The sequence below is a fragment of the Ostrea edulis genome, chromosome 7 (genome assembly GCF_947568905.1).
Source record: "Ostrea edulis chromosome 7, xbOstEdul1.1, whole genome shotgun sequence".
In the NCBI taxonomy this organism is placed as follows: Eukaryota; Metazoa; Mollusca; class Bivalvia; order Ostreida; family Ostreidae; genus Ostrea; species Ostrea edulis.
Genome location: NC_079170.1, coordinates 36,520,455 through 36,533,021, shown reverse-complemented (window position 1 = coordinate 36,533,021; position 12,567 = coordinate 36,520,455). Strand labels below are relative to the sequence as shown.

Here is a 12,567-nt window from a genome sequence, read left to right as displayed (position 1 = left end):
TGTGTAAGAACACGTACTCCATCCTGACTAGAATTACATTTTGTAAACACATTCCAAAGCAATCATGTAAACAAAAAGACATGCAATATTCTGAGAACTGACCAGGCACTAAGGACATGATTATGTAACACACCCACCATTCCCACTCTATTGTTTTCTGATCTGGAATAAACCCATGTATTTATTCCATTTCTTTTTCAAAATGAAATTCGTGTATGTTATGTATCAGTGAAAATTAGGTTACCAGTGATCATCAGAAGAGAAGGTAAACGATTTTATTAAAAGTGACAAGGAAATCAGATTACACCAAGAATGAAATTATTACATGGCGATTGTGATTTTGTTTAAACATTTAGAGATTAATGACTATCACTTTAGATAGGTGCAGAAAGATACTAAATGAAATTTTAGTCACGAATCAATATTGATCAAAGACAAAATAATGTATCAATATATCGAAAACAAACATTCCAGGTTTATCAATAATAGATGTGAAGAGGAGGTAGGGATTCATCTTATTTAAAGATTAGAGACGCGACTATCGTGGAATTTTTTTTTAAAATTACCCCATGTAAAGTTAAAGTCCAATCGAAAGAAGAAAAATATATATTGTTTTGTGTGTAGCATTGCAAATTGTTATACCCCTATAAAACAGTTCCTATATAACTCCTTACAAAAAAGTCCAACAAATCGACTGTTAAAAAAGACTGTTGATCGATGACGTCATATGGCGCTAACTCGAGGTATCTTTTCGTGCCGTTTGGATAAAGAGAAATGGTAGCCTGGTACCCGAGGCCTTTCGATGTTCAAAGAACGAAGTAGCGGATGCATATTTTGCGACAGCAACGGAAGATGAAATTCAATTAATTCTTCAAAGTAGGGACAGCAAGAACATAAAAAAAAATATTTGTTTATCATTTTCTAGAATCAATTGTATAAGATGAAGTTTACTTATTTTTATTTTATTCGTGTTTAAGCTGTTATACGCAAGTCATATGATTCTTGGTCTGCTTGTTTGTTTACGTTATGGTGAAGTTCACTGATTTGACTGGTGATGAAATACGGAACAGGGGATTTCAACAGTCTCGATTGAAGTCAGCATTTCGCAAATTCTATGGTCGTTATAACGATCTAGTTCGTCAATACAACCTCGCATTGGGTCAAATGCTGTCTGACGTGTTTCATACCGATTGTTAAGCCGTTCTTGGCACACTGATTTTGACTGCGGATAATTCCGTTTACCTGATCAGGATATGGGGCTTACGGCGGGTGTGACCGGTCAACAGGGGATGCTTACTCCTCCTAGGCACCTGATCCCACCTCTGGTGTGTCCAGGGGTCCGTGTTTGCCCAACTATCTATTTTGTATTGCTTGTAGGAGTTATGAGATTGATCACTGTTCGTTATCTTCACCTTACATTAGATGAAAAGCAGAGCAGATACACGAAAAATATAATTATCAATTAAGATATAGGGTATGTTTTCTTTTAAACTAGTGGAATCGGTGATAAATGTATGTAATCACACTGTCCCGTTTAAAGTCAACAAACCATGTGCACCTAGTAAAAACAACCTAAAAATGAAGGTGTATAACAAAACAGTTATTAACTGGGTCCTCGGACAACAGCTGTTTTGTTTGACCCTCGAACGGATCGGTTGCCCTCAGCCTACGGCTTCGGGCAACAGACCCGTTCTCGGGTCAAACAAAACAGCTGTTGTCCTCGAACCCAGTCAATAACTGTATAATGTTGGAAACCTATACTGGATTCCTAAATTTCGCAAAAACCCTTACAAGCAAGGATCGATAGCTGTATCCAGTAAATGAAAGGTGAAGAAAACGAACAGTGATCAATTTCGAAACTCCTATAAACAATACAAAATAGTGCGTTGGACAAACACGGACCCCTGGATATACCAGAGGTGGGATCAGGTACATAGGAGGAGAAAACATCCCTTGTCGACCGGTCACACCCGCCGTGAGCCCTATATCCTGATCAGGTAAACGGAGTTATCCGTAGTCAAAATCAGTGGAATAACAATCCGTATGAAACACGTCAGACAGCATTTCACTCAATGATAGGTTGTATTGACCAATGTTCTACCAATATTTCTTCCTCACAACAAATTTAACAACTGTGAGAGAGAAACATCATTGTGCCACAATATATGCCAGAAGTTGTTTAATGTAGTGATTGTAAGACATAACGTGGTTTATTCATGAAGTTTCTAAACAGAGATTATTTTCGTTTCTGATTCCGAAATACATCACGGGTTTGGGCATCAGTTTCGAGAGACGATGTAAATAAAGATTTTTCAGACATAACCAGACACAGGGTAAAGTGAAAATATGTAAGTAAAAATGAAATATAATTAAAAAATCCCTTACATTTTTATCATTTTTTAAATAATAGTCATAGTTTACGTCTCCATGTAACCCCCTCCCCTGTCAATTTTCAGTCTTCCAAAACGTAAATCTAATTCTCAAAATCACAAGGCCTATTAAAATTATAGTATGTACTGTAGTGTTATGAATTTCATAACTTGTAAACAGTCTTATTGTACATAATCTAAAATGCTTGATATTTTATATTATATTCCATTATCACCTGCATATGGTGTTTATATATCTCAACTGATTCGATATACAAGAGCTTGTTCTGGGTATAGTCAGTTTTCAAATCGAGGTAAGCTACTGACAAACAAGTTGATGGTACAGGGATTTCAACAGTCTCGATTGAAGTCAGCATTTCGCAAATTCTATGGTCGTTATAACGATCTAGTTGTCAATACAACCTCGCATTGGGTCAGATGCTGTCTGACGTGTTTCATACCGATTGTTAAGCCGTTCTTGGCACACTGATATTGACTGCGGATAACTCCGTTTACCTGGTCGGGATATAGGGCTCACGGCGGGTGTGACCGGTCAACAGGGGATGCCTGCTCCTCCTAGGCACCTGCCCCCCCCCCCCCCCTGGTGTGCCCGGGGGTCCGTGTTTGCCCAAATATCTATTTTGTATTGCTTGTAGGAGTTATGAGATTGATCACTGTTCGTTGTCTTCACCTTGCATTAGCCTAAGAGGAACTGAAGATAACGAACAGTGAACAATCTCATAAATTACATAATCTATACAAAATAGATAGTTGGGTGGCCCCTGGAGAGACCAGGGGTGGGATTAGGTGCCTAGGAGCAACAATCGGTATGAACGAAAGATTGTGTTCGCAAATTATATCGTTATCACGATCATAGAATTTGGGAATTTGCAAAATGCTGACTTTAAACGATACTGTTGAAACTAGTATCTAAAGAAACCGGGAGGAGTAGAAAACACGGGTTACATTTCATATGGATCACAACTATTCCATGATTCTTAGCACTTGCTGTTAATATCTTGTTCTCAATAAGTTCAGTTAATTCGTATAACATCAAAAATAGTAAAGTTTTGTTGTTGGTGATGATCGCTTGGTTTGGAAGGAAAAAATCACATGTAATACGACCTCACAATACACAGTTTACATCGGCTGCGTTATATTTCCAGCATTTTTCACAACATTTACGGAGCATGAATATACAAGTAATTTCAAACCAGAAAGTAATAAATACATCTCCAAAGCAACATCAAAATATTTTTATAGATTTTGATGCGAGTTAAAACAAATACATGTAAAATAAATATTTATCAAGATTATTAACTGCAGTATTTATATAAGGAGGGGGTTACGATAATGCTCATAGACCCATAGTAAACCTGAAAACCAATATTGATACTTTAAGGAAACATTCCTACTACCATATGCAGATATATTAGAACATATGCAAACATAAAAAGAATTCATTGGTCATTTATTTCTCAGGGAGTAGAAATATGCCTGTTGTGATAAATAACACGTCAGACAGCTTTAGGCCCAATGACAGGTCGTATTGATAAACTAGATCATTTAAACAACCATAGAATTTGTGAAATGTTGACTTTGAACGCGACTGTTTAAACCCCTTGTTTGTCAGTATCATCTCTCGATTTGGAAACTGATTATAAGTATAACATGCTATTGCGTATCGAATCTGTTAAAAGATCTAACTATCACATGCAGGTTAAAATGAAATAATACTACATAAATATGGGAAGTTGATGACGAATAGGATGAAACCATCCCGTTAGTCAAATAGGTGAGTTGCTAGCCTCCCATTAACATTTATTTATAATAGAATACATAAATAAGAAACAGATGTGGAAGACTCCGTGGAAGTTATTGCATAAACTAATTTTAGATATTCTTACACCACGTATATATTGTAAATCCTGCATCCCAATCCTAACCCTGAGTGTCACGATTTATTTATGTTTTTATTATGTTAATGGCAAAGTTTCAGAATCCCTTTTGTGGAACCCTTGAGTTTTTTGCTGAATTAGCAGTTCTGTATTTACCTTTTGTGTATCCCAATAAAACCTTAAACAGACATGGGTCAGTTTCAGACAATTGTCCTCTTGTATTATATAAACTACCGCATTGTAGATCTTGATAGGGCTGACCACATTTTTTACGATGTTACAACGTAGCTAAATAGTGGATAATCTTTCTCCTATTAGGAGTAAGTTGTAGTCAGTACATTTTTTAGTCATTTACCGTGAGTTTAGGGGCTAGGTATTTCTGAATATTTTGTCACTTTTGCGTATGTTTATACGAGGTGATGTTTTGCCATGTTTATGTATAGTGTAATGTATGAAGTTGTATATGCACGTGCGGGTATATATAGTGCTCTGTACAGGAATATATTGTATAATGTGCCCCCGAGTAATTTATGGTGTCACATCTACTATTTTTAAAACCACGTTTGTTAAGTAGTGCAATACTCTTGATAATATTGATTTAGTGTTTTTATACGCTTGGTGGTTTTGTTTTGATGTGGTGAACCTTTTATCATGATCTAATGCGTCTTTGTATAGTGCTCGTTACTCATAGTTTTTAGTTTTTTTAGTTTGAATTAAATGGTTCCTGCCCAATGTTCCTGTCCAGTATTTCTAACCGTCGTTCGATATGGGAATGACGTGTCACAGCTACAATGCGGAGGTTTCACTGGAGGTCAAGTGACAGAGGCATGTTACGTGACGTGGGTTGGATTATGGATTTACCGGATTCTACTTCCTGTCATGGACATGATGGATAACTTGGACATTTGAAAAATGTGTTTATGTGAAATTTTGTACACATTGTATATTGTATTTTATCTTATATAAAATTGTAAATAGCAATGCTCTTTTGTCATGCTTGACTGAACAGTTGCGAAGGCTGACATGAAATTGAGACATCATGGAAATATTTCAGGAGAGGACACGAAGAGAAATGCATTTAAATGAAGGAATGATGCTGTCTGATGGCAATTTATTTCCTGACCACCTTTGTGTTGCACTGTTTATAACATTATTTACTGTAACAATGGTCGATACACGTAATCACTCAACGGTAAATGTGTTCTATCCAGAGAATAGAGGGGTCCCCGTGGTCCTGAACTAGTCAACCCTTCACTGGTTAATAAACTTCGAACTTACCATCCTATAAAAGACCTAGATCTACCCAATTTTGAATGTTTTTCAAATGTTTTGATTTTCATTAATTCTAAATATATTTCTTATTGGTCTTGTAACGCGTATGCTAATCGAATAACGTGATCTCTCAATTGCACGTTTGGGTCTATATACGATTGCTTAGTATAATATAAGTAAATAAAATCTCTACCAGAACGCATTTTGAACGAAACTTTAATATACAAAGTTTACGAGCGTTATGCTTGTGAATACACGTGTGTACAATACACTGATAGAGTGGCAGATTAACAGACAGAGATATCTAATACATATTTATTTCAAGTACAGTCAACCTGCAGTTGATGATATAATCTGTCTATAAATAACGATTTCATTATTCCATTTCATACAAATTAAAGGTAAATTAATCGGTCGTATGATTTTTCTGCCTACTTGTTTACAAACTCCCAAACCATGTGGTCTATATCCTACGATACGCTACCTACATCAAACGTGTCGGAAAACATTTGCTTATTATCGCAGCACGGGAATATTCTAGAAACAATCCTTACTTTAAGGGGCAATATGCAACTGCGCTGATATTTACATATTGTAGAACCCCATTTGTTGAAATACTTCGTTTAGCCGATAGGTGATCGTTGGTTGATAGACTGGTCGCTGGCGCATGCGCCCAGCTCTTAAAACCTGTTTTGTTGTGAATTACATAGCAATCATGGAGTACAAAATGAAGGTAGACGAACCATCTTTATCTATGGATAATTATCATTTAATTCTTGAGCCCTGTTGGGAACTAGTTTGTAAGGTGTTTGGTAAGTAGCAACGCATTATATTTATGTCAAAGAAATAAATTCTCTTGTTTCTTTCCATTCAAGTGCTTACATGTAACTCACATTTTGGTAGATTTACTCATAATGTTTCAAATATGTAGCATTGCTCGGAAACAAAACCGGCTTTATAAAACTTTAATGCAATTGTAAATTCCATTAAACGTGATTCAAAAGTAAGTTCATCTGTTGTTTCAACAACAAAATAAGTTTTTCAAAGATCGTCTTTGTATTACCTTTAATGATTGTGAATTTCAAAAGGTCGTGTTTATATGCACACTTTATGGAAATACGACCGATACAGCTAAAATACAAATATGTAAATGGGTTCTTTCATATTATTCCGGATATATAGAGTGTTTTCTGCGGTTGTCCATTTTATGCGGATATATATATATATATATATATATATATATATATAAGTGTTTCTTGTGTTTCTTGGCTAAAACAAGCATTTACAAACTCGCAAAAACTGAAATGGTGTTTAGAGTGTATGTGGGGTTTTAAGGATAGGTTGTTCAATAAAATATCAAGCATCTGTTGCTTATTGACCTTTGAAAACAGCAAATTAAAAGGAACTATGTAATGAAAAAAAAAATTGTTAGTTTGTTAGCGGCGGTAGATCAGATCCAATGCATTTTGTTACCGGGGCATCTGGTGCACCCAGGTGTGAATTGATTTGCTTTATCACACACCCTGCATTAGCCTCGATCCAGATATTTGTGTATACCTCTCACGACCGTCTGAACGCCTACGATAGAAAAAATACCCATGGCTTTTATCTAGTAAACAAAACAAGTAAGGACATTTTTGAAAGAAAAAGTTTTTGCTTTAGTGCCTTATATAAATAATGAGGTCCCTGTATGAACTCCTGACAAATGAACGATACTTTATACATGTAAGGGTTTATTGTACATAATTCATTTTAAACCAAGACCATCCCAGGTGTCATATTCAAACTGCATAATAGTTACGCAAGGAAGAGTGGATACATATCGTTTTGGAGAAAACAGGTTCAAACACTGAATATGTGTTTCTTTCAATAGAAAAATTTGTATTCAACTTTCTGGACTTCCATTCAAAGTAGTGTACCATAAACAAAGGTAATATGTATATACAGTGTGCCCGTTGTACTGAGAGAAGCATGCGGATAACTCCGTTTACCTGATCAGGATATAGGGCTCACGGTGGGTGTGACCGGTCAACAGGGGATGCTTATTCCTCCTAGGCACCTGATCCCACCTCTAGTGTGTCCAGGGATCCGTGTTTGCCCAACTATCTATTTTGTATTGCTTGTAGGAGTTATGAGATTGATCACTGTCCGTTATCTTCACATTTCATGAGATAGTCATTGTCGTGCCCAAAGTGATATAATCATAATTTAGTTACATGTAAGTAATCCGATAAATCAAAAAGAGAAATATCTATGCACTTTAAAATATATATCATTTATAAAAGTTTTCCTTGTGCTCAAAGCCGAGTAACATCTAAATATCAAATGAACTGGTTCAGGTTTTGTGATATATTTTGTTAATTATTTTTTATGTTAAATATTAAGGATATAACTCGTTTAATGGTGACAACGAAAATTTGGACCTTCTGCATGCAAGGATAAGAACAGCATTTTAGCCTTAACTCTGTGTATGTAAACAGAAATTTGAGTGTTATGTTTACGAACAAACCAGTGATGTGCTAAGTTTGTAATTTAAAGCATTTCAATTTTGCATAGTCACGTTCTGTACTTTAAATGACACATTTTACGTATAGAATACTTGAAACGTGATATATATGGCATGTCAAACGTTGCAATATTTGATCTCTTTATTTGTATTGTATAATTTTCCTTTTGTAATATATAATTTTCCTTTTGTACTCTATAATTTTCATTTGAATTGTATATTTTTCCATTTGTATTCTATATTTTCCATTTGTATTGCATAAATTTTCATTTGTATTGTATAATTTCTGTTTGTATTGTATAATTTTTCATTTGTATTCTATATTTACATTTATATTGTATAATTTTTTATTTGTATTGTATCCCAGGGATTGTTTATTTTGATCTGTTACGAAGGATTGCATTATTTAACGTTGCTTTGATAATTATTCACTGATGTACCACAAATGTAGACGTGCTTAGCGCACAGGTCCGTAGCAATGAGGGTTCTTTAACGTGCCAACACCTGCCGCAACACAGGATATCTGTTTTTAAGATCATATCGGAAAGACCCATGATTTTCAATTTTAAATGCCGAGTGTTTGGCAAAGGATCAATCACTACCTATGTTTATGTTTTAGGTTTGATGCGGCAATGGGAGGAGCGGGGCTCGAACTCACGACCTTTCGCCGACAAACCAAGCGATATATCACTGAGCTACCGCGATCAGGTCCATGCGGGATTGTTATTTTAAAAAATACGTAGCTAGCTCTAGCAATAGTGAATCCCCCCATGATCTATTTTTTTCATAGAACTGTCCAGAAAAGCATCCATATTTTATTTAGTCAGAATTCAGTATATTCGGGGGACTTCGGTACTTGGGTTCCCATCAATTGTAAACATCGAGTTAGGTTTGTTACAACTATTCATTGGATTAATCTTAAGTTATCGTTTATGGAATTTGGTAATGCGAGATGTTGAAAAGGTCAAGTTCAGGAGCCACATTTCGCAGGAATGTACACAGTATTTGCTAAATACAATGTCTTAACCACCCCACCCCCAATCAATTTATCGCTTTTATGCACCTAATGTGATCAGCACATTGACGCTAGTCTCGTGTTTAACCACTGGCTGATCTAGACAATTCTGAACAAAAGGATGCAGTAAACTGCTGGATGTACGGGGACTGTCTGAAGATCCCTAGTGAGTCCAGGGCAAAGCCTTGGTGGTAGGGGGTGCATGGGGGAGAGCGAAGTCTCCCGAAATAAGTGCGTTCTGACAAAATAAAACGTATGCTTTTTTCGACATTTCTATACAAAATAAACAAAATATCATATTTGTGAGGGGGAGGTCGCCCGGCCCAAGAGATACATGTTGAAACTAGTCTTATATGGAATCAGTCGCGGTAGTTCAGTGATATACCCTTTGGTACGTAACCGATATATCGCATGTTCGAGTTCTACTCGTGTCATGGCTGCATCAAACCTTAGACGTAAACATAACTAATACTTCCCCATACGCATGATCGTTATAACGACCGTAGAATTTGCGACTTTAATCGAGAATGTTGAAACCCCCGTACCATCAACTTGTTTGTCAGTGGCTTACCTCGATTTGAAAACTGACCATACGCAGAACAAGCTCTTGCGTATCGAATCAGTTGAGAGATATAAACACCATATGCAGGTTATAATGGAATATTGCTACATAAATATGGACAGTTGACGATGGAGAAGCTGAAATCATCCCTTTGTCATAAAGTTGAGTTGTCAGTTTGTCTTTAATGTCTACTTTCTTTTATATCGAATATGAATGAAAATTATTATTGTTGATAGACAAAACGTCATCGATATATGTAAATTTGGAATTGAAGGCCACAGCAAAATATTTTTTCTTCTCACGTAGAAGTTTTTAAATAAAATCTGCTTTATATGAATATAAAAACAGGTCAGCTAACAAAGGAGCACAATTCGTGACCATGGGAAGTCCAACAGACTGTTGGAAGACCTGATCACCAAAGACCACGAAGATATGGTCAATGAGGAACTCTAGCATACTTTTTATTTCAACTTCAGAGTACTTTTGCGTGGAATTAGAGTGGAGTTTAACCCCTTCTCTACCGTACCAGTCAATTTGACGGGTGGCGTGTAAAAACGGGACAACGCAAAAGGAGTGCCTCAGAATCTTTGAAACTACGGTCAAAAGATATATGATCTTTATATCATATTTTTGGAAATGTTTTTTATTTTCTAACTATGTAAAAATCAGTTAAGTAAATAAAGCCATTAAATTAATACAAGCATTTAAAGTGAAAGATGGCTTCGTCTAGATATGACGCAACACTTTGTCGCGAGGCCATTTCCCCCCTCGATCCGATTTTTTTTCCGTATGAATGCACTATTTTATATATTTTTGAAAAGCATATATTCTCTGTTTTCAGTACATATAAAAATTATTTTTAATACCTGACAAAGTTTTTGCTAATGTACGTTTTCTTACGATTTTATTTCTCAATGTTTAAATAGATCGGCGTTTCACATATATTCATATATAAAAAAATAGGGAAAAGTAAATACAGCCTGTAAAAGTAGAGGAACTTGCTCTCTGATGGGCCCTTATTGGTAGTTTTTTTTTATTACGATCAAATGAAATTGGGACATGCTGAGTGGTTTTCTTTAATATTAGCGACAAAACGCCGTCGTTGAAAGCAATCGACGCGCGTCCTACAATCAAGTAGGGAAAACTATTTGTCCGGTAATTGAATACTTTTTGATACACTAAAACAATATACACATATGTATGAAATAATCAGCCAGGTATTGTTTTAAAGATAAAACCATTATTGATATATAACAGTTACTCCACCCACTTGTAACTTCATAAAACACTTATTGAGACCGTTACATCGGTAGAGTATATTAAAAAAAAAATACTTCAAATTCAGATATAAACGTTATGTAATATTTGTTCGGAATAGTAATATTTTTTTCCTGCCAAACAAGGAAAGCAAAAAAGAGCAGTCCGCATATTGTATATACTTTTTTTCCGTGCTCCGGATCGCGGCCGCGGGGTTTTCTGAAAGTGTGCACTGGCAACGTTTCAACGAAGACAACACAGCGAACGTTTGTAATGTATTTTACATCTTGAAAACGACCTGATGTCAGATGAAGATGCCTTGGATCTTTTGTTGCAGGATGACCCAAGCGATAATGCATTCAGTATAAACACTGAATTTGATAGAGCCACATAGGCCGACTAGAAAGAAGAAAACGTTCGCGGTTATGTCATGTTATGATTTCATGCCATAATTTGTCGTTTTATAAAAGAAAATATTTATATTTTATGATATCTAAACCAAGTGTATAACACCCAATGGTTTATTAAGAGCTGAACATATTTGACATCAATCAATGTGTCCTGGCCCGGCATTAATCAGTCTGATTACCCCCCCCCCCCTCCTTTTTTTCTACTTACCTGAATCGCGAATATGAGAGGGAGAAGGTAGATTTAGAGTACAATGAGAAGGGGATGGGGTGATTTTAATATGGTTGGGCATTCATGGCCGCTAGTGCGGAGGATATTTTCCAAAAATTTCTATGGTTATAAAAAAAGCTATGAAAAGAAAACAAAATCTGTTCGGAAAACACAAATTACATTATTGTATTATCGTAATAATAGAATTTATTACTATAATTTGCATGATAATGCATGGGATACATTTTAAAGTCAGGAATGATGTGGCATATTTATAATTGTGAAGAACTAATTTCAGTTTTAAACTTTTCGAGTTACTGTCCAGAAACCATATTTGTCTGAAGTTTTCAATGTATTTTCGGTCACTGTGACCTTGACCTTTGACATTTTTTCTCCAAAATCAATAGGAGTCTTGCTTTGCTGCTATCCAACAATATATAGATTTTCTCTAATTTTCAACTAAATCCACACCCCATCAGAGTACCATACAAGGGGATTTAAACACTGTGTACAATGAAGAACCAATTCAACTACTTTAAATCTGAGGCCATTTAATTTCCCTCAGAGTTGCAATATTTTTGCTGGACCCTGTATGTTTTAACCTGAATTTATTCAGTATTGGTGCCCATGTATATCCTAGGCTACACTCGCAATGTATAATGAAATATTCCATTCATTTCTAACATTCTCGATTGAAGTCAGCATTTCGCAAATTCCATGGTCGTTATAACGATCTAGTTCGTCAATACAACCTCGCATTGGGTCAAATACTGTCTGACGTGTTTCATACCGATTGTTAAGCCGTTCTTGGCACACTGACTTTGACTGCAGATAACTCCGTTTACCTGATCAGGATATGGGGCTCACGGCGGGTGTGACCGGTCAACAGGGGATGCTTACTCCTCCTAGGCACCTGATCCCACCTCAAGTGTGTGCAGGGGTCCGTGTTTGCCCAACTATCTATTTTGTATTGCTTGTAGGAGTTATGAGATTGATCACTGTTCGTTATCTTCACCTTGCATATGTATGTAATCCCTTACCAAATGGCACTTCAAATATAGGACATCTCT

The 12,567-nt window shown here is 36.0% G+C and overlaps 1 protein-coding gene across 1 annotated transcript in view; it reads left to right on the top strand.

The window, feature by feature from the left end:
- Positions 1–5,999: 5,999 nt before the first annotated feature.
- LOC130048656 (uncharacterized) overlaps positions 6,000–12,567 on the top strand; it is a 37,939-nt gene continuing 31,371 nt past the window's right edge. Inside the window, exon 1 of the mRNA XM_056145664.1 lies at positions 6,000–6,351. Coding sequence (XP_056001639.1) covers positions 6,207–6,351 — 145 coding nt within the window. The 5' untranslated portion in view covers positions 6,000–6,206. The remainder of the gene's footprint in view (positions 6,352–12,567) is intronic.